This window comes from Salvelinus namaycush, chromosome 14 (assembly GCF_016432855.1).
Source record: "Salvelinus namaycush isolate Seneca chromosome 14, SaNama_1.0, whole genome shotgun sequence".
Lineage (NCBI taxonomy): Eukaryota > Metazoa > Chordata > Actinopteri > Salmoniformes > Salmonidae > Salvelinus > Salvelinus namaycush.
Window position 1 is genome coordinate 37348585 of NC_052320.1, and position 22897 is coordinate 37371481.

At 47.1% G+C, this 22897-nt stretch overlaps 1 protein-coding gene across 4 annotated transcripts in view; it reads right to left on the minus strand.

Annotated features, from left to right (window-relative positions):
* Window positions 1-1377: 1377 nt before the first annotated feature.
* Window positions 1378-22897, minus strand: part of LOC120059487 (nuclear receptor coactivator 3-like) — a 137041-nt gene continuing 115521 nt past the window's right edge. For all 4 annotated transcript variants that reach the window (XM_039008581.1, XM_039008584.1, XM_039008582.1 and 1 more), the window contains 18 exons: window positions 13064-13164; window positions 12783-12957; window positions 10208-10390; window positions 9952-10038; window positions 9594-9734; window positions 9206-9353; window positions 8090-8634; window positions 6840-7930; window positions 6492-6624; window positions 6152-6337; window positions 5746-5976; window positions 5488-5593; window positions 4887-5376; window positions 4682-4783; window positions 4288-4528; window positions 3967-4144; window positions 3521-3782; window positions 1378-3366 (listed from right to left, as the gene is read on the minus strand). In XM_039008581.1, coding sequence (XP_038864509.1) covers window positions 3355-3366; window positions 3521-3782; window positions 3967-4144; window positions 4288-4528; window positions 4682-4783; window positions 4887-5376; window positions 5488-5593; window positions 5746-5976; window positions 6152-6337; window positions 6492-6624; window positions 6840-7930; window positions 8090-8634; window positions 9206-9353; window positions 9594-9734; window positions 9952-10038; window positions 10208-10390; window positions 12783-12957; window positions 13064-13164 — 4412 coding nt within the window. In that variant the 3' untranslated portion in view covers window positions 1378-3354. The remainder of the gene's footprint in view (window positions 3367-3520; window positions 3783-3966; window positions 4145-4287; window positions 4529-4681; window positions 4784-4886; window positions 5377-5487; window positions 5594-5745; window positions 5977-6151; window positions 6338-6491; window positions 6625-6839; window positions 7931-8089; window positions 8635-9205; window positions 9354-9593; window positions 9735-9951; window positions 10039-10207; window positions 10391-12782; window positions 12958-13063; window positions 13165-22897) is intronic.

Consider the following 22897-nt stretch of genomic DNA (forward strand, 5'->3'; position numbering starts at 1 on the left):
CTTTTTTAATATACTTCATCAAGACTGAAACAAAACAAAAAAATCGTTCTAGGCTATTCCATGATGTAATGAAGTTTCCATAAAACAGCGTAAAGACACTCTCCATTGTGTTAAAAGATAAGATAGCCGTCTTCAGCATTGAAGCCATTGTAAATAGTTTAGACTCCATGGGATAGTCTCTTATCGTCAGACGGCAGTCTTCTACCTCAGGTTAGTGCCACTAAAATAGCTTCCTTTCTGAGTGGTCAATCTCATGAAAGAACTGCTTCCAGCACCACAACTTTGAACTGGCCGTACATTACAAGAGATAAAAATCAAGAAAATAAAACGACTACAATTACAAACAAGATTAAAATCACTTCAGCAGAATCAGACCCATGTTAACTCTATGTTGTGTATGAATGGGAATAGACACACACAAAGAAAAACAGATTACATGTAGGTTGTGCGGCAGAGAAATGCTCACACCAGTAGAGTACTTGCACCATCTACAACTGGTTTCTAAGCACTGCAGAATGACAAAACAAAAATCTTTGGATTGAGCATGTCTTAAAAGATTTTCTCACAAAGCTTCACAGAAAATACTACAATGTCAATGCAAAATCAAGGTTCAACATAAAACGTAAAATGTCCCAAAATAACCTTCAAACCAGACAGAGAGAGGGAGGGAGGGAGGGAGGGAGGGAGGGAGGGAGGGAGGGAATCCAAATGACCCTCTTGTGTACAGCCTCCCTCAACATGAGCTGACTCTTCCTATTGAAAAAGCGAAGCCACAAATATAACTAACCGCAGTGATCAAGACTGTAACTCAAAGCCCACATACAGTAAAAACTGACCACCACAAACCAGCATCTGTGCCCAACGGAAGGGGAGAAAACTAGAAAAGCAGTCTTGATATTGTAATGATTCTGGGTTGTCTATAATAGCATACCTGTGAACACATAGTCGCTGTTAAGTAGCCTGGCCAATTATAGAGTATGGAATTATAAGGAATGGAACTATTTTTTAAATACAATTTTTAATTGAACCTTTATGTAACTAGGCAAGTCAGTTAAGAAAAACTCTTATTTACAATGACGGCCTACCTGGACAACGCTGGGCCAATTGTGCGCCACCCTATGGTACTCCCAATCACAACCGGATGTGACGCAGCCTGGATTTGAACCAGGTACTGCAGTGACACCTTTTGCAATGAGATGCAGACCACTGCGCCACTCGGGAGCCTGAGAACTAGAGCCATGGGACTCATAGGGCCCTATCTAAAAATATCAATCCACACACTGGTAAGATACATGGACCCTCATAAGTCTAACACAATCACATGAAACCTCTTTTAGGCATTGTGTGTGTTTGATTGCTCTTTAATTAAAAAAAAAAAAATCTATTGATAGAAAATGACAGGATCACACAAGCATCTCTAAATATACGCAATGTCTTTGCAAAAGAGAAATGTACGATTTATAGATCACAAATAAAAAAAGTGTTTTCTGAGAGAACAAAAGTGGCAGTTGTAGCTTTCTGAGAGAAATCGAGCCAAAGTATTTCAGTATTGATCAAAGAAATAGCCCCTTGCTTTTCGCCCATGGTTGAAGTATTGAAAATAAAAGCTGTTTTGACCTACGACATAATAAGAAAATTATACTTTAAATATCGAGCCTGACAATCTGTGCAAAAACAGTATGTGACCTACAAAAGCATATTTTTATATATATATAATACATTTGAAACGTATATACAATTTATATTCACAGACAAAATTAAAAAATTCCAAACGAGACGAGTCGCATCCTAATACTGGAGTACCATCGCTTTCACTTTGAGGAAATTATGCTTCACTTTGCCCTCACAGGAGAACCAAGAGAAAAAATTATTGCTAGAAATCTGCATAAACATACACTAAAATCAGGGAAACCCTTTCTTTCACAGTGTGTGGATTACTTTAGGAATTAACTCATTCAATAACTGGCAAAAATTGCTATCAAGTGTTCCATGAGGTAACCAAGAACGTAAACCTTACGAATTCCTCCTTAAAAATACAATATACTCATCGTTTTTTTATTTTTTATTATCATTTATGAATAGTTGTATAAATATGAGGGTAATTGTGCCCTCTGAAATAGGTCAGCACATTTTAAGGATCTACTTTAATAATCAGAACCTTTTCAATCCACTAACTTCCCCATAATCAACACACTGCAGAAGAAAGTGTTCTATAAAATCTGTGCTTACTGCCTTTCAATTGGTTAACCATTTAGAATAATGATCGTCACGGTAATCCATTTCCAATCAAAATAGTCCCCATCCTCCGACACAACACAAAAGCAAAACAAGATTTTCTGTTATGCATTCATTCTTGGGTAAAGGCCTCTATGACCAAGAAATATTTCCACAATCCTTTTGACGACAGCCTTTCCGTAAAGTGCAATCACAGCCAACTAGTATTTCTTTCTGTCGTACCTTAACCCAGTCTCCTGCAGGACCACTGTGTATGTATACTGACTCTCAATTACTTACTTCTGAGTTGTTTCATTGACTATAGGCCTGCTCATCAGTATAGTAATTTAGCTTATAGAGGTAGAAGTTGCCCATGACCACAGATCTAGGATCAGGGTCCCTAATCTCAACTATTAGGGGGATGTGAAAATAGCTGACCCTGTGTCAGTCATCACAAGCAACTCCCACCTTCTCCAGCAATGGGACTACATCATATGTATTATGTCATTCATTAAGAGTGGATTCAGAGACCGGATGGGATGCAATGCCTGCATACACAGTGGTCCTTCAGGACTGTCTTCCTCCAGTGTTCCGAAGCAGAGAGAGAATTCCCAGCATGACGTCAGTTACATCCCACGAGAGGATGTCTTCTCATGTCCGGCCGTTCTGTCAGAGCCAGATCATTATTAGTTGGGTGTCCCCGCTTCAGTCTGTTTGGTCCAGCGACTGGCGTGTGTCCAGGACAGAGACATAGAACCCAGAGAGAGGACTAATGAAACTACATCACTAAAGACTGATGGAGGAATGAAACAGTTGTGTATCTGTGTGTGTGTGTGTGTGTGTGTGTGTCACAGTGCATCTCTGCTTTACATACATGACTGTTTTTGAGTGTGTGTGTGTGTGTGTTGGTGGGTCATGGCGTGTCTCATGTAAGTGCATGTAGAATAGAGTGTGTCCTCGGTCTTATTTTGTGAGAATGTCCTTGAGTTCAGAGGAACAGCACCCCCAACTGGTGGGAGTAGAATACCACTCACACGTACATGCACGTTTGGTCTGGCACACACTGAGCACTGCACTCCTCTCTCTGAAAGGGATCACATTGAGTCCGTTTCTGTTCCACCACACGCCTCGGTCTCAGGTTCAGCAATATTTCTGTAAGGAACAGAGGTAATGGGGTTAGTTGTGTAGACATCGAGTGTGTGTGTGTGTGCGTCTCTGCGTGTGTACATAAATATTGACAACACTCCCACATGCTTACTGTATGTCCATGCACACACCCACACACAATCTATAAACAGCTGTGTACCTGATCAGGCCCCATCGGCATACGTCCCATCACCATGGGGTTTATCCCCATCTGGCCCCCCATCTGGCCCCCTCCTCCGTTGGCAGGGATGCCCCCGTTTATCATAATGCCCCCGTATTGCCCCGGGTTACCCTGTTGGGCAAACTGCTGCTGCCCCGGGTTACCCTGTTGGGCAAACTGCTGTTGCCCCGGGTTACCCTGTTGGGCAAACTGCTGTTGTCCTGGGTTACCCTGTTGGGCAAACTGCTGCTGGGTGTACGTACTGGAGAGACAGGGAGGGAAGGAGGTGGGTTAGTTAGTTCACTGGTTGTTCTAGGCTCTCTGTCTCTGTCTCTGTCTCTGTCTCTGTCTCTGTCTCTCTCTCTCTCTCTGTCTCTGTCTCTCTCTCTCTATCTCTCTCTCTTTCTCTCTCTCTTTCTCTCTCTCGCTCTCTCTCTGTCACACACCTGTTGCGGGCCATGCCTCCCTGCGGCCAGCCCTTCATCTCGGCACTCTGGTACATGGGTCCGCCCTGGGGATGCTGCTGCATCATGGGATTCTGAGGACCCAGGCGGCCTGACATCATAGTGTTGGGGGGGCTGCCGCCCGCAGGGCCGAACGACGGGTCACCCTGCTGGGTCATACCTGAAGGAACATGTTACATGAGCTATAGCATGGGAACACACACCACCCACACACACTTCCATGTCTCACTGCAAATACAACAACTCACCACTAGGGAGCAGCAACACTCTGTGGCCCTTCAGGTCAAACCAACCCAAACTCACCGTAGTTTCCCCCGTAGCCAAACTGCTGGGGGCCCGGCTGGCCCATGTTGGGGCCTCCCATGGGGGTGTCCATGCCGGCGGGGGCGGTGACGTTGGGAGGGGGGCTGAACCCCCCGGCGGCGGCCGCTGCCGCCTGCTGCTGTTGCTGCTGCATGAGCATCATCATCCTCTGTCTCCTCATCTGCATGGTCACCATCTCCCTGCTACGCTGGGCCATCATCTGGGCATTCAGGAAGCCAGGCTGGGGACAGAGAAGGAGTGTAGTGAGTGTGTGTGTGTATTTAGAGTTCTGGCTGTGTGTAATGTACAACAAGGAAAGGTTAGGCACAAGTGGCTCCCAAATGCTAGGTTGTGTGTACGTGTGTGTATATGTGGAGGAGAGGGGAGTGCCTACCTGTCCCCCCATGCCAGGCTGCATGCCCGGCCTCATTCCGGGGTTACCCACTCCAGGGTTCTCCATCTTCATGGCCATCCCCTGCCGAGTCTGACTCATAAACTGAGGGAGGAAGGAAATAAGAACCTGTCAACATAAAATCCTGTGTGCGTTTATCTGTATGTGTGTGTGTGTGTGTGTGTGTGTGTGTGTGTGTGTCTCTAACCTGTTGGCCCTGTAATCTCTGTTGCAGCTGGAGCCTCATAGGTTTGGTGGCGCTCATCATCCTGGGTCTCATCATGTTGGCGCGAGGGTGACCCATACCCCCCATCCCCGCGAAGCTGCCCCCCTGGCCCATCTGGGAGAGCATGGGGCCAAAGCTCCCCTGTTGGAGCTGGCCCTGCATGGGGCTCCCCCCGTAGGCTGACTGCATGGCCATGGAGGGGGGGCCGGGGTAGCCCTGGCCGTACAGAGGCTTCTGCTCCAGCACCATGGAGGGGTCCTGGCCGGGGAAGGGCTCACCGTGCTGCTCTGGACCCTGGCCCTGGCTGACCAAGTCAGGGATGCCCAGGGCCCGGTCGATCTCCTCCAGGGCTATGCCATCCGTGTTGTTGAGCAGAGAGTCCAGCTGGTCCAGCAGCGCCCGCTCGTCACTCTGGCCCTCGCTGGTGGTGGGCGGAGCAAGGAGCTCGTCCAGGGCGTTCCCAAACTGACGCCTGAAACACACCCAGAGAACCGTTAAAAGTATGACATGATAACATTGGCTGCCAATTGTCCTGGTATAAATCATATATTAGAAGAAATCTTACAATGGAAGACCAGTTTACCTGTTGTGGTTGCCCTCCATGCCTATCACACTGTCAGGCCAGGAGGGAGACTGGTTGGGCTGGCCCTGCTGACTGAACGGACTCATCCCCATCTCACCAGAACATCCTGCACACACAACACATATTAACCAGATATTCCATCGCTCAGAATCAATTACTACGGATTACAGACACACATAGACACATGCACACACAGACAGACACACAGAGATTACACCCGAGCATGTTTATTTGATGGACTAACGCATACACACGTACCCAAGTCCATCAGCTGTTGCTGCAGCATGGATCTGGTGCCAGGAACACTGTTGGACCTGGCCACCATGGGCCCTCCCATCATGCCTTTGGAGTTGTAGTCCATGCCAGGGCGGATCATAGAAGGGTGACCGGCTGAGCCCACGGGGCTGGCGCTGGAGCGGGGCATCCCCCAATCCCCTGACCCCCCCATGGGAGAGCGCTGGGGAACCCCCATGCCCCTGTTCATCGGCCCTGGGGAGACACAAACCACAGACACCTGGATGAGATTTTTCTCACAAAGCTTCAACGGCACTGACTGACACACAGACCATTGAAGTTGGGGGGGGGGGGGGGGGGGGGGCAAGACAGAGGACATAAATGACAGAGCAGAGCCAGAAAGAGAGAGTCAAATAACTAAATGAGTTACTTGTTCCAACGCCTCGCGGACACACACCCATGTTCCCTGGGTATCCGTCTGGGCTGCTCAACATATTCTCCTGTTTTATGAGCATGGGGCGCCTCCCCGCCCCTCCAGGACCGCCGGGGGGCTTGGCGTCCACTGACATGGCCCTCTGAAAGGGGCCTCGTTGGCCAGGGGCCATCCCCGGACTCCCTGAACACACACAGAGGGACACAACAGATAGAACAGGTACATAGCCATAGCCTGGTATCCAGACTCTCTGTGTGGAAGTTACTTTGAGGCAAGGGCTAAAACATTTTTTTTTTTTTATGTTTGTGTGTATGTTGCTTAATGTGATCGGTCCTACCTTGCAGGTTGTCATCGAGGCAACCCTGGGCCTTGTTCCCTCCTTCATTAGCCCCTCCTCCTCCTCCCTGCTCGGGGTAGAACTCAGAGCCAGAACCCCTCAGACCTCCCAGGATGGACTCCAGGTTCTCCAACTGGTGAAAAGATAGATACACGTGTATCAGCAACAACACAGTATCACACTCAGGCGTACACAACCTACGGAGGTTCAGCACTTCTGAGCAATGGAAATGTTCACACTGAAGGCCAATGGTGCCCAATCAATATCTTACTTATCAGTATGAATACTCATGTGATTTTAATAATCTACCAGCAAGGTAACGATCTGACCCCCACACTGTGTGGTTACCTCATCAGGTGGCTCTGACTTGATCTTGCTTTCTGGATGTTCAGGGGTGGGTCCAGGGCCTCTGGATGGGGGACCGGCAGTGGCTCCTGGGGGGCCCTTTCCTTCCAGCTCCTCAGGCTTGGGCTTCACGTCCACGGGCTCTTTAGTGTCGTCCTTGTTGAGGAGGTAGTGGAGGAGCGCGTGGGTCTTCTCCTTCTTGGGGCTGTGCTGCTCCTGCTTGGGCTCAGTCACTCCTCCTGCTCCTCCTCCCGCAGCCCCCGTCTCCCCTGGAACCTCCTGGTCCCCCAGTGTCACCTTCCCAGTTGCCTCGGCTGTGATCTTGGCCACCTCGTCGGGCGTGTTGCTGTTCTGCAGCAGCTTGTGGAGGATCTTGTGCTTCTCCTGCAGCGATGCCGTGTAGTGGGCCGAGGCCAGAGCATTGGCCAGAGCAGCGCCACCTGGGCCTGACGCCGGGCCCTGAATGGTGGAGGCCGAGGAAGAGGAGGAGACTCCGGTAGAGGAAGGGCTGGTCATGCCTCCTGTGGGGTCCTTAGTGTCGGACCCTGCTGGGATGTTGCTGCTGCCTGGTGGGGGAGGTATAGAGGGCAAGGCCGGACCAGTTCCCCCTAACCCCAGCTCCTCAGTGGGGGAGGTCAGCAGCTGCAGCAGCTTCTTATGGCCCTTACTGTCTGGGACTCTCCGGGTGGGTTCTGAGCTGGCCACCCCAGCCTCGCTGGCCCCCTCTCCAGGCTCCTTGCTGCCTGCCGTGGCCTGGCTGTCCAACCTGTCTCCGCAGCCCTCTGCCTGGGTGTGTGGGTGGTGGTGGTGGTGGTGGTGGAGGGGGTGGTGGTGCTCGCCGGGGCCAGGTGGGCTTTTGGAGCCGTCCGGGCCTGGTTTGGCCGGCTGGCTTGGCTGGGAGGACTGAGAGGAGGAATGGACGCTGGGGGAGCTGTCTGGTTTGTGGGCCGGGGAGGGGGAGGCGAGGGTCGAAGGGAGGGAGCTCCCGACTCCCTCGCTGATGGCCTGGAGGGCGTTGAGGGAGCTGCTGGAAAAGGAGGTGCCACCTCCTCCCGCACCTCCTCCTCCATGAGGGCCTATGGGGGAGTGCATGCCTGGGAAAGAAACAAAATACACTGTTAGAAACTGTACTACGACTTCTACATATAACAAAACATTAAAAAAAAAATCAAAAACATAAAATGGATTATCTTGTGTTTTATGAAGCACAGCAAAACTGTGCAAATGTATAGTGAACCCCCTGATTGACGCACCTCCAGGAGAGAACTGACTGGCGCCCATCTTGGGGCTGCCTCGATTTCGGGGGGACATCAGGAACCCCTGCTGGGGGCCACTCATCCGGGGGCTCCCCAAGGGGCTGCTCATACCCCCAAGTCCGTACCCCCCACTGCTCTGGAAGGGGTGCTGCTGTGGGTGCTGGGAATGCTGCATGCCTGGGTGGTTCCCTGGACCCGGGTGGTTCATCTGATGACCCATCTGATTCATTTGGTTCATCTGGCCCATATGGTTTATTTGATTCATCTGATTCATCTGCATCATTCTGTTGCCCATGCCTCCACCGCCACCCCCACCCCCACCCCCACCTCCATTTCCTCCATACATTGAGACCCCTCCCATCTGTCCCATGTGGCTCTGTTCATTCATGGGCCCATAGCCCCGGTTCATACCCCCCATCCCCATCCCTGCGCCAGGGGGCATGTTCATCTGGGCGTTGGGGTTGGGGCCCCCCATGCCCTGCTGCCTCATAGGCCCAGGCATCATGCCCCCAGTCTGGGCAGAGCGATAGCCATTCTGCTCCCTGGAAGAGAGGACGAGGAGGAGAGAAGAGCATGTGAGGGAAGTGCGGTTAACATGACATCCATGGCGCTTTATTCTTGTAAACACAGATCAAGTCGAGCAAAAGAGTCTCTTGAAGAGTCCGAAGATGGAACTGAAGGGCATAAAAACGGAAAAAATATTCACAATGAGAATGAGGCGTTCTCTAATTCATTACTCAGCCCTGTAAACTTTACTTCTAAGAGACTTAAGTGGCTGTCAAGCACAATAATTCAACCTTTTCATTTGACTGAAAAATGAACAAACCCACTAGGAGGCCTTTAAGGCCTTCTCCGCTGTCTGAAGCATCCGTATAAGCAGTCAGATCTATCTGCTAAGCCCAGAGAGGATATTGTGGATATCAGCTACCTCAGCTGTGTGTGTGTGTGTACCTCTGTAGCAGGTGTGTGTGTGTGTACCTCTGTAGCAGGTGTGTGTGTGTGTACCTCTGTAGCAGGTGTGTGTGTGTGTACCTCTGTAGCAGGTGTGTGTGTGTGTACCTCTGTAGCAGGTGTGTGTGTGTGTACCTCTGTAGCAGGTGTGTGTGTGTGTACCTCTGTAGCAGGTGAGTGGAGATGAAGCCCTGGGGTTCATTGCTCATGGGGTGGCGGTACAGCTTGCTCTTGGTCTGGGCCGTGACAGGAGTGCCGTCTGACAGGGAGAAGCGGTACAGGGGGGTCTCAGCGTGACCCTGCAGGAAGGCTGGGGGGGGGGGGGGGGGGCCAAGAACGAGGGGGAAAATACAATGGGTTCAGATGAAGATATGGAAGTGAAATATATATCAAAGATGAGGTATAGGGTCGGTGGTATCCTGACAAAAAATGGCTCTTAGTGACAGGTGTGTGTGTTTTGGGACAGGTGTTTGTGTTTTGGGACAGGAGGGTGTGTGTGACTCCGCATGTAACAGATGTGTGGGTTGGTACAGGTGTGTGCGTGGCGTACCCTCGTGGTAGTGGCGTTTGTGGGACCAGGGCTGTCCGTCGCTGTGCTGTAGGAACATCTGAATACAACGCCTCAGCAGGTCCTCCCAGCCAGGACGCATCGACGCACGCAGAGAGTTCTGGTCTATCTGGATCAGCTTACCTGAACGGGAGAAGAGGAGACGAGATGGACATTGTTGAACGTGGATAATACACACCTATTAAAGGATATTGTACACATTTTTTGTAAAATCTAAAAGGATATTGTACTCTTTTTCGTACACACAAGGCCCTATGAAATCAAATTATACAGCCAGGTTTGCGGGATAAGTAATAAACGTCAACTACGCTGCTGTCAATTATGTTGCTGTCGGTCTCACCTGTAAGCTCGTGTCGGGTGTTGAAGCTCTCGGTTCTCTCCACAGCAGTCACACGACGGGCCACACAGATCATACACGACTGCAGGTCTGAGGAGGATGGGAAATAATGACTTAACCTACACAGACATTCTGTGTGTGTCTGTGAGTGAGTGAGTGTGTGTGTGTGCCATACGTTTGTCGTGTGTGCGTGTGGATGTGTGTGTCATGTGTGTGTGTGCGCGTGTGAGATTGTGTGTGTGCGGCCGTGTGTCTGTACCTTCCCCGTCTTCGATCATGGCCTTGGGCTGGGTCAGGGCGAAGCATTGCATGGTCTCGTAGTGCGGTCCTCCATGCCCCTCCTCTACAGGCCCGTGGGTGGTGCCAAACTTGACCAGCATGCGGCAGTTGAAGGTGTGGCTCTTCTGCCGGGGCGCCTCCCCCCCCCAGGACACCCCATTCACTGAGGAGGAGTCAATTCAAAAGCATATGCCGTATTAAAATAAACATGTAACTGCCAAAATAATGTAAATGCTTGAGTAAATGAGGGATACAAAGTATATTGAAGTTAGTCGCTTCCACACAGGTGTGGTTCCGGAGCTAATTAAGCAATTAACATCCCATCATGCTTAGGGCCATGTATAAAAATGCTGGGCAGGCCATTCTTTTGGCAACCATGACTATGCCCCAATAGGATGACAATGACGCCATCACAGGGCATGAGTGGTCACCGAATGGTTTGATGAGCATGAAAACGATGTAAACCGTAGGCCACGGCCGTCTCAGTCACCCGATCTCAACCCGATTGAACACTTCTGGGAGATTCTGGATTTGAATCATGACATGTCAAATATCCGGACACACACGACAGATGAACCAGCATTACTACTTTCCCTCATATCTAAAAGCAAAAGGATCCCCTCTCGTTCTGATTCCTGGCTAAATGGACCATGGGATTAATGTAGCCGACGTGTCGATTTCCAATATCCCTCCAGCCCTGGGCTGCTGCCGAGGTCAGGGGAGGAGCAGAGCAGAGTGGCCAGGTAGACAGGGACACCCAGCCATCTATCCTCATTTGGGCCCTGACTCCTCATCAGAGAACAGCCAGAGGGTCACCTTCACAGGGAAGGGGATGAGGTGGGGAGGGGTGTTGAACTAAACTTCAGAGAGAGAGAGAGAGAGAGATCCTACAGTAGCTTGCATCCTACATTCTCTTTTCTAGGAAATGATCCAAGGACACAAACACAATTAAATAGGTGTTACAATAGCACAGGTTCCATTCTCCTTTCCAGTCATGTGAGATCGGTGATTAGGACTCGAGGGAGGAAGGTTTGGAACCCCACTCTCCCCCAACGCTTGTCTGAAGCCTTATCAGGGACCAAGGCCCCCCAGTCTGTCTGTTTCTGACAGGACAGGTGGAGGGAGAGAGGGAAGGTTTGTCTGTACAGGGAGCAGGGGAGGCTGGTGGGAGTAGCTATTGGAGGACAAGGCTCAATGCAATGGCTGGAATGGAATTAATGGAACAGTATCAAACACGAACATATGAAAACCACATTTGACTCATTTGTTCTATTCCAGCCACTAGAATGAGCCCGTCCTCCTATAGCTCCCCCCACCAGCCTCCACTGACAGGGCGGGATGCCCTAGGGCATGGGGGTTTCTAACTGATACTGAATGGTGATTTAAAAAGGTCTTAGACGGTTAGGACCCAATCTTCAGCCTGACAGAGACAACCCAGCCTTGCCGTGAGGCCCGACATTTCCCCTCAGACACAATTAACAAGCGCTGAGGCTGGGCAGAACGGTAGACTCAGGGAGAAAACACAGGAGAAAACCTCCCGCCCCCTAGACACACACAGGGGATTGTGTGAGTGAGAGAAAGTGTGTGTGTGTGTGTGTGTGTGTCTCTGTGTGGCGTGCATATGGTGCAAGCCCCAGTTGGCGTGATCAGTGGTCATCCCACAGGAATGTGCAGAGAGAGCGTATTTCATTCATGGAGTCGGAGGTAATGATGGGGGAGAGGCACGGGAAGGAGAGAGAATTTTAAAAAGAAAGCGAGAGAAAGACCAGCGAAATAAATAAAATATAGTTCCTAGCAACCACATTATTCAACAAAGTAGGAGAACAGAGAAAGAGGTGGGAGACGGAGAGAGAGAGTGTCAATGACACTTTGGAGCCGCTGTTTAGGGACACTGCTGGGGAGTTAAATCGGGGAGCAGGTTCAGCAGAGCACACATATCCATAATTAATTGGCTTTAGAAATACACACACACACACACACACACACACACACACACACACACACACACACACACACACACACACACACAGAATTCAAGCTGGGGAAACGCAGGGGTGCATTATTCAATAGTGAGCCGTTTCCAGATGGCTGCCATGGGATCTGAACGGAGCACAGGCCTGTTTTACACTGTCTGGACCACTGAGTGTGACTGACAGCTCTGCCACGCTCTGTCTGCTTAGCACTAGCTGTGTGTGTATATTTGTGCGCTCCTGGGTGTGTGAGCAGGTGGGGCTCAGTGTGTGTGTGTGTGTGTGTGGGGGGGGGGGGGCTCCGGTGTGTCAGAGAGGATCTTGTGCACTCAAGGAGGTTTATGAGAAACCGCTCATTATTGGGACCGAGCGAGAAAAGAAGGATAGGAGGGAAGAGTAGGTGTTTGTATATGTCTATGATAATGTGTGTGTGTCTTAACCACATCTCCTAGCTAGGTTTTTAATCATCTTCCCCCTGTCTTCCTACTGCAGAATGTTGAGAGACATGCAAAGAGAGTGCGCCTGTGTGTGTGTGCGTATGTTCGCATGTATGTGTGTGCGTGCGTGAGTGTGTGCGTGTCGTACCGTTGGTCTTGGGCAGGTTCTTGTGGAACTCCTCCCTGTCGTCCTCATGGAGGATGTTGTAGGCGGAGGTGTTGATGAGCTCCTCCTGTTTGTACTGCAGGTACTGGGTCACGTTGTCAGACACAAACACGATGCTGCCCTCCCGGTTCACCACAAACAGGAAGCCATCCAGGGCCTGAGGACAGAGGGTGAACACATGAAGAGTCAGTAGAACAGGCCAATAAGAGGCCAGACGGTACAGCCAGCCAATCAAAGAGGAGAGTCGTGACCTTTGACCTCACCTGCAGCAGAAGCGGCCCCAGGTGGTCCTTGTCGATGACCCCCTGTCCCGTGGAGGACACGTCTGACTTCTGAACATCGTCATCGTTGGAGGACGCTTTGCCTGGACGGAGGGAGGAGAGCGTTCAGTCAGATATACACGACCGTTTAAACGTTTGGGGTCACTTAGACATTGTCCATGAAAATGAAATGAGTTGCAAAATGAATAGGAAATATAGTCAAGACGTTGACAAGGTTATAAATAATGATTTTTAATTGAAGTAATAATTGTGTCCTTCAAACTTTGCGTCCGTCAAAGAATCCACCACCATTTGCAGCAATTACAGCCTTGCAGACCTTTGGCATTCTAGTTGTCAATTTGTTGAGGTAATCTGAAGAGATTTCACCCCATGCTTCCTGAAGCAACTCTCACAAGTTGGATTGGCTTGATGGGCACTTCTTACGTACCATATGGTCAAGCTGCTCCCACAACAGCTCAATAGGGTTGAGATCCGGTGACTGTGCTGGCCACTCCATTATAGATAGAATACCAGCTGACTGCTTCTTCCCTAAATAGTTCTTGCATAGTTTGGAGCTGTGCTTTGGGTCATTGTCCTGTTGTAGGAGGAAAATGGCTCCAATTAAGCGCCGTCCACAGGGTATGGCATGGCGTTGCAAAATGAGGTGAAAGCCTTCCTTCTTCAAGATCCCTTTTACCCTGTACAAATCTCCCACTTTACCACCACCAGAGCACCCCCCCAGACCATCACATTGCCTCCACCATGCTTGACAGATGGCGTCAAGCAATCCTCCAGCATCTTTTCATTTTTTCTGCGGCTCACGAATGTTCTTCTTTGTGATCCGAATACCTCAAACTTAGATTTGTCTGTTCATTACACTTTTTTCCAATCTTCCTCTGTCCAGTGTCTGTGTTCTTTTGCCCATCTTAATCTTTTCTTTTTATTGGCCAGTCTGAGATATGGCTTTTTCTTTGCAACTCCCGGAGCATCCCGGAGTCTCCTCTTTACTGTTGACGTTGAGACTGGTGTTTTGCGGGTACTATTTAATGAAGCTGCCAGTTGAGGACTTGTGAGGCATCTGTTTCTCAAACTAGACACTAATGTACTTGTCCTCTTGCTCAGTTGTGCACTGGGGACTCCAACTCCTCTTTCTATTCTGGTTAGAGCCAGTTTGCGCTGTTCTGTGAAGGGAGTAGTACACAGCGTTATACGAGATCTTCAGTTTCCTGGCAATTTCTCGCATGGAATTGCCTTCATTTCTCAGAACAAGAATAGACTGACGACTTTCAGAAGAAAGTTATTTGTTTCTGGACATTTTGAGCCTGTAATCGAACACGCAAATGCTGATGCTCCAGATACTCAACTAGTCTAAATGAGGCCAGTTGTATTGCTTCTGTAATCAGCACGACCGTTTTCAGCTGTGCTAACATAATTGCAAAAGGGTTTTCTAATGATAAATTAGCCTTTTAAAATGATACACTTGGATTAGCTAACACAATGTGCCATTGGAACACAGGAGTGACGGTTGCTGATAATGGGCCTCTGTACGCCTATGTAGATATTCCATAAAAAATCTGCAGTATCCAGCTACAATAGTCATTTACAACATTAACAATGTCTACACTGTATTTCTGATCAATTTGATGTTAATTTAATGGACAAGAAATGTGCTTTTCTTTCAAAAACAAGGACATTTCTAAGTGATCCCAAACTTTTGAACGGTAGTGTACCTCAGTCTACAATCAAGTACAAAGTAACACACATCTTCTGTGTAAGTGTGGGTGCGAATAAGAAAACATTTCAAGTGTGAAGAGCTGAACTGTGAAAGGCGTAAACACTAAACACAGATCTGTGTAACTCAACATTCAAATCCACTTATTAGAGCTCCAACAACCACCAGGGGTCAGCGTTTCTCATTTTTCCCTCCACACAAAGCACCAGGTAAGGGGAGCAACATCCATATGCAGGCTTCTCTAAGGAGCGATGGGGCTGAGACCAGACCATGGCTTGGTGTAGACCAGAGCAGTGTAGTGTAGTGTATGGTGTGCACTAGGTAAAATCCTTCCTTCCTTCCTTCCTTCCTCCATGCTTTATATTCAGTGGGAGACTCTAGAGGGACTGGCTGAATGGCATGCAGGCAGAGACCCAGGCAGGCACCAGGCAGCAGCAGTATTAATGCTGGGGCTGTCTGGAGCTGGGCTACAGGAATCATTCCATCTGATTAGGTCCCAGGGGGGAGAGAGAGCCAACACAAAGAAACACAGCCACTGCTGCCTGCCTGCCGCCAGCCCCGCTCTGAAGGTAGAGAGACACATAGAGAGAAAGAGAGAGAGAGAAGAGGGGGGTGGCAGAGTGAGGGGGAGGTGGTGGAGAGATAGAGACAGAAAGGTAGAGCAAGGGAGAGGGGGGTAGACAGAGAAGAGGGGTAGGGCAGAGGGAGGGAGGGAGAGAGAGGAGGATACGCTCCAGTGGTTACCCTCAATATCTTAAGATGCTAGGAGCAACCTGAGGATGCTACACTTTATTGGACTGAAACACAGAGGCCAAAACGTCAAGCTGGAAGGAGGAGGGAGGAGGAGCGAGTGAACTAGTGAAGGATAATGTCAGAGAGAGGAAAGACAAGGGTAGAGGGAGACAGAAAGATGAAGAGATTGAGAGAAAGTAAGAGACAGAGAGAGAAAGAGTGAAAGAGGGAAAGGAAGAAAGAGAAAGAGGACAAATAGAGAGAAAGAAAGCAACAGACAGAGGGGTAAAAAGTGAAACCTAATGCCACTTCATTATTCACTTCCGGTAACTATGGCAACCAGTCTCCAGCAAGTCACCGCCAGCTGTACCCTCTTCCCCTTTCTGTCGAGGTGGCAGAGACCAACTGTCACCTCCCACAGCCTCAGTCTCTGTCTCAGTTCATGCCATCTCCCACCCACTCCATTAGGCTCTGATAGATCTAGGACACTAAACTGACCTCAGATCAGCGTCTGCTTGTACCAACTTCAGCCTGCTACTCCATGCTGGTACCCCAACCAGTGCCAATCCAATGGGGGAATGAAACGCGCGCAAAAGTACAATAAAAGTCAGTGTTGTAGTACTCGAGACCGGTCTCACACATGAGTGTCTCGGTGTTGGATGAATCTGTACTCGGTCTTGACTTGAGACCAGCCGAGTAAAAAACATAATTATCAGCTTCCATTCAATCATCGCATAAAAGCGCTTCACCAGGCCAAATACAAAGTGCATTCGGAAAGTATTCAGACCCTTTCCCTTTTTCCACATTTTGTTACGTTACAGCCTTTTTCTAAAATTGATTAAATAACACATTTATCATCATCAATCTATACACAATACCCCATAACGACAAAGCAAAAACAAGTTTTTATTCATTTTTGCAAAAAACAAATCTGAAATACCTTATTTACGTAAGTATTCAGAGCTCAGGTGTATCCTGTTTCCATTGATCATCCTTGGGATTTTCTACAACTTGATTAGAGTCCACCTGTGGCAAATTCAATTGATTGGACATGATTTGGAAAGGCACACACCTGTCTATATTAGGTCCTACAGTCGACAGTGCATGTCAGAACAAAAACCAAGCCATGAGGTCAAAGGAATTGTCCGTAGAGCTCAGAGACGGGGTTGTGTCGAGGCCTAAATCCGTGGAAGGGTACCAAAAAATGTCTGCAGCATTGAAGGTCCCAAGAACACAGTGGCCTCCATCATTCTTAAATGGAGAAAGTTTGGAACCACCAAGACTCTTCCTAGAGCTGGCTGCCCGGCCAAACTGAGCAATCGGGGGAGAAGTGCCTTGGTCAGTGGTCAGTAACCAAGAACCCGATGGTCAGCTCCAGAGTTCCTCTATGGAGATGGAGAACCTTCCAAAAAGGACAACCATCTCTGCAGCATTTTACCAGTCAGGCCTTTATGGTAGAAGGGCAAGATGGAAGCCACTTCTCATTAAAAGGACATGACAGCCTGATTGGAGTTTGCAAAAGGCACCAAAGGACTCAGACCATGAGAATCAAGATTCTCTGGTCTGATGAAACCAAGATTGAACTCTTTTGTCTGAATGCCATGCGTCACGTCTGGAAGAAACCTGGCACCATCCCTACGGTGAAGCATGGTGGTGGCAGCATCATGCTGTGGGGATATTTTTCAGCGGCATGGACTGGGAGACAAGTCTGGATCGAGGCAAAGATGAACGGAGCAAAGTACAGAGAGATCCTTGATGAAAACCTGTCCCAGTGCGCTCAGGACCACAGACGTGGGCGAAGTCTCTGAATGTCCTTGAGTGGCCCAGCCAGAGCCCGGACTTGAACCCGATCGAACATCTCTGGAGAGACCTAAAAACAGCTGTGCAGCAACGCTTCCCATCCAACCTGACAGAGCTTGAGAGGATCTGCAGAGAATAAAAGGAGAAACTTTCTAAATACAGGTGTGCCAAGATTGTAGCATCATACCCAAGAAGACTCAAGGCTGTAATCGCTGCCAAAGGTGCTTCAACAAAGTACTGAGTAAAGGGTCTGAATACTTATGTGAATGTGATATTTCAGTTTTTGATTTTTTTTATACGTTTGCAAACACTTCAAAAAAACTGTTTTTGCTTTGTCATTATGAGGTATTGTGTGTAGATTGATGAGGGGAAAAAAAACAATTTAATCAATTTTAGAATAAGGCTGTAACGTAACAAAGTGTGGAAAAAGTCAAGGGATCTGAATACTTTCCGAATGCACTGTACACAATCCTTTCCTGAAACATGAATATCTTAACAGCCTTTATATCTATTATAGACAGGTTAGTACAGTGGAGAACCTATAGGTCTTCAGTGTGTGACAGGTTAGTACAGTGGAGAACCTATAGGTCTTCAGTGTGTAACAGGTTAGTACTAGAGGTCGACCGATTAATCGGAATGATTAATTAGGGCCGATTTCAAGTTTTCATAATAATCGGGAAATCGGTATTTTTTATTTTATTTTTTATTTTTATACCTTTATTTAACTAGGAAAGTCAGCTAGGAAATTCTTATTTACAAGGACGGCCTATTATGCAGTACAATAGAGAATTATAACAGACTGAGCAGTTCACTTTGATTACCTGTAACAACAGTTACACAACCACAGTTGCTGTCATACACATAGAGACAGACACAGCCAATGACATGCACATAATGCCGTGCCAAAGTTCCCCCAAACAAACACCAACAGCGAAGGCTGTGAAATAAAGTGGGAGATGTATGAGTGATGGATGCTCTGTGGCTCAGTGCACCTGGGCCCTGGGAGAGAGACACGTGTGTGAGATCTGTACAGCTCTCTAGGGAGACTCAATTGAATACTCCTCACGTCCTCTCTCCTCGCCTCCTTCTCGAAACCCATTGGAGGAGAAGGTCAGAGGGAAGGGACCTCTGGCTTTCTCATCCAATGGGTTTTGAGAAGGAGGCGAGGAGAGGAGAGAGGATGCGAGGAGTATGCAATTGAGCTTCTCCCTCTGTCTCTTCTCCCCTCCCCTCCCCTTTCCTTTCCTTTCCACTCCTCAGGCCCAGCTGCTCTGGGGGAGAGACACAGCCAGGGCTCCAGCCCTCTTACAGACTTGCTCTACACTATCAGCTCTTACTGCCTCCCTCATAGCCCAGCTGGCTTTCCAGTGCTACTCCAGTGCTACTCCAATGCTACTCCAGTGCAATGTTCACATCTGCAAGGCTACCATCAAGGCCAACAACACTCCAAAGGCTTTACATGCACTCACAACATTGGGAGCCACAGATTTCAGGTGACATGATAGAAGTAGTGGTGATGGTTTTAGTATTAGTCCAGTCCACATGCGCTGACCAAAAGCAGTACACTACATAGGGAATAGGGTGCCATTTCTGATATAGCCACAGTACTGGTTCTGAGATAGCCATGTCTAGCAGTGGTACTGTGTAGTCAGTGAAAGTCCAAACACAGCAAGACAGTCGTGAAGAGGGGATGACAAAGCCTATACCCCCTCAGGAGACTGAAAAGATTTGGCACGGGTCCTCAGATCCTCAAAAAGTTCTACAGCTGCACCATCGAGAGCATCCTGACTGGTTGCATCACTGCCTGGTATGGCAACTGCTCGGCCTCCGACCGCAAGGCACTACAAAGGGTAGTCACCGGGGCCAAGCTTCCTGCCATCCAGGACCTCTATACCAGGCGCTGTCAGAGGAAGGCCCTCCCTAGTCATAGACTGTTCTCTCTGCTACCGCACAGCAAGCGGTGCTGGAGCGCCAAGTCTAGGTCCAAAAGTCTTCTTAAAACTTCTTATGGCTTGGGGGCAGTATTTCGACGTCTGGATGAGAAGCGTGCCCAAAGTAAACTGCCTGTTACTCAGGCCCAGAAGCTAGGATATGTATACAATCGGTAGATTTGGATAGACAACACTCTAAAGTTTCCAAAACTGTTCAAATAATGTATGTGAGTATAACAGAACTGATATGGCAGGCAAAAATGTGAGGATTGTTTTTTGATGTGGGTATTTTCAATTGAATGCCTATAGAGTATCTAATAGGTTAGGACCCAGATTGCAGTTCCTATGGCTTTCACTAGATGTCAACAGTCTTTAGACATTGTTTCAGGCTTGTTTTCTGAAAAATGAAGAAGAATGAGACCTTTCTGTCAGTGGACTGTAGAATCATACAGTGCTGGTTTGCGCGCGTGACCCGAGTGCGCACCCTTTGTTGTTTTTCCTTTCTATTGAATACGCTATTGTCCGGTTGAAATATTATCGATAATTTAGGCAATTGACAACCTGAGGATAAATTATAAACATCGTTTGACATGTTTCGAACAACTTTACCGGTACTATTAGGATGTATTCGTATGCATGTTTTGACCGCCTTTGAGCCAGTGGATTACTGAACAAAACGCGCAAACAAAACAGAGTTTTTGGGATATAAAGAGGGACTTTATCAAACAAACATTTATTGTGTAGCTGGGACTCTTGTGACTGCAACCAGATGAAGATCTTCAATGGTAAGTGATTAATTTTATCGCTATTTCTGACTTTCGTGACTCCTCTACTTGGTTGGAAAATGTTTGTATGCTTTTGTAAGCGGGGTGCTGTCCTCAGATAATTGTATGGTATGCTTTCGCCGTAAAGCCTTTTTGAAATCTGACAAAGCGGCTGGATTAACAAGAATTTAATCTTTAAGCCGATGTATAACACTTGTATTTTTATGAATGTTTACTATGACTATTTCTGTATTTTGAATTTGGCGCTCTGCAATTTCACCGGATGTTATCGAGGTGACTCGTTAGCGGAACGCTAGAAAGGTTAACAGCTTCTACCCCCAAGCCATAAGAATCCAGAACACCTAATCAAATGGCTACCCAGACTATTTGCATTGTCCCCCTCCCCCCCCTCTTTTACGCTGCTGCTACTCTCTGTTTATTATCTATACATAGTGACTTTAACTATACCTACACGTACAGAGGGTTCAATCAGGACTCATTTGTGGATAAGATTAAGAATGTGCAATGGTTAGAATTGTGTAGTATGGATGATCCTGAAATGCCACTAAATTTGTTTATGAAATTATTTATGAGTATAGCTGATAAGCACGCCCCTTTAAGAAAATGCACTGTGAGGTCAAATGGTGCCCCATGGATTGATGATGAGCTGAGAAATGTAATGATTCAACGTTATGATGCCAAAAAAGTAGCAGATAAATCCGGTACTTTTTTTGATAAGCAAAGTTATTGTAAATTAAGAAATCTTGTGTCCAAGCTAAACAAAGAAAAGAAGAAGGGATTCTATCAGCACAACATTGATGAAGTGAAGGGTGATGGGAAAAAGCTGTGGAGAACGTTGAACACTATTATGGGTAGGAATTCAAACATGTATGCCTCTTTTGTTGAATCGGAGGGTATATTTATTACAAAACCACACGACATCGCAAACTACTTTCATGAATATTTTACAGGCAAAGTGGACAAGTTGAGGAATGCGTTGATTCCAAGTGATGTCTCCATGTCATATACCCTTATAAAATATTGTATCATGAAGGAGAGGCAATGCAGGTTCAAATGTCATCAAGTAGAAAGGGAAGAGGTAGAAAGGATGCTGTTGTCTCTTTCGGATGACAAGTCACCTGGTACAGATCATCTAGACGCCAAAATACTTAAGAGTTACAGCTAACCAAATATCTACACCAATCTCTCATATTTTTAATAAGTGCTTGATGTATGGGGGTGTGCCCAGAAGTCTGGAACGAATCAAAGGTTATTCCACTACCTAAGGATAAAAAAAATCTGCATTCACTGGTCCTAATAGTCGTCCTATAAGCTTGCTGCCAGTGTTAAGTAAATTATTGGGAAAAAATGTATCTGTACAAATCAAGGATTATTTCTCATGTAATGGTCTGATAACGCGTTTCCAGTATGCATATAAAGAAGGGCATTCTACAAGTACGGCCTTAGCACAAATGACAAATGATTGGTTAAAGAGTATGGATGATAGGAAGTTAGTTGGTGCAGTGTTGCTGGATTTCAGTGCTGCTTTTGATGTAATTGATCAGGAACTGTTACTAGGAAAACTCAAATGTTATGGTTTTAAGGATGCAGCTCTATCCTGGATGGAAAGCTATCTATCCAGGAGAAGGCAAAACGTGTTCCTTAATGGTAGCTTTTCAAATAGTAAAGATATACATTGTGGTGTTCCTCAAGGAAGCTGCATAGGCCCACTGCTCTACTCTTATCTTTACTAATGATTTACCTTCAGTAATGAACAAAGCAAGAGTGGTCATGTATGCTGATGACTACAATGTATAGTGCAGCATCAGAATGTAATGAGCTAACAGATGTACTGATCAGTGAACTAAGAATGATGTCTGGGTGGGTTGATATGAACAAATTGGTGTTGAACATTTCTAAAACTAAATGTATTGTATTTGGTTCAATATATATGCTTGCTGATGACTCCCAATTGAATTTGTCGATGAATTGAAATCATATAGAGCAAGTAAAAAAAAAAAAACTACTAGGCGTCAATGTTGGACGCAGCTTTATCATGGTCAAAACACATAGATAATATTGTTATTAAGATGGGTAAAGGAATTGCTGTTACAAGAAAATGTTCAGAGTATGTAACATCTAGCACTCTGAATCAGGTGATTCAATCCCTGGTCCTATCACACTTAGAGTACTGTCCAGTTATATGGTCAATCCCTGGTCCTATCACACTTAGAGTACTGTCCAGTTATATGGTCAATCCCTGGTCCTATCACACTTAGAGTACTGTCCAGTTATATGGTCAATCCCTGGTCCTATCACACTTAGAGTACTGTCCAGTTATATGGTCATCTGCAGCAAAGAAAGATATTAAAAATCTCCAAATGGCTCAAAACAGGGCTGGTAGATTCTCTCTTCATTGCTCTAAGCGTATGAATATTATTAAAATGCATCAGAATCTCTCATGGCTTCACGTTAAAAACAAATTACTATCTAGTATTCTGATTTTCTTTAGGAATGTTATATTTTTCAAAAAAACACAGTATTTCTCAGTCCAATTAGTACATACTAGCAACACGCATAACCACCAAACCAGACAGGCAAATTCAGGGCAGCTAAAACAACTCAAGCCAAGGACAAATCGCCTTAAATCTACAGTTTTATATAGAGCTATAGCTGAATGGAACTCTTTACCAATCCATGTTTCTCAGGCAGAAAGTAAATCCACCTTCAAGAAAAAACATAAAAGAACATCTAATGTGATAGACCATATGACTGGACAGGAAATAGAAAGTATCAACTGAATGATAAATGTGTTTCCTGTCAGGTATTTTAATTATCTGTATTGTCTACTTGTTGAATGTTTGTGAAGTCTTGATAG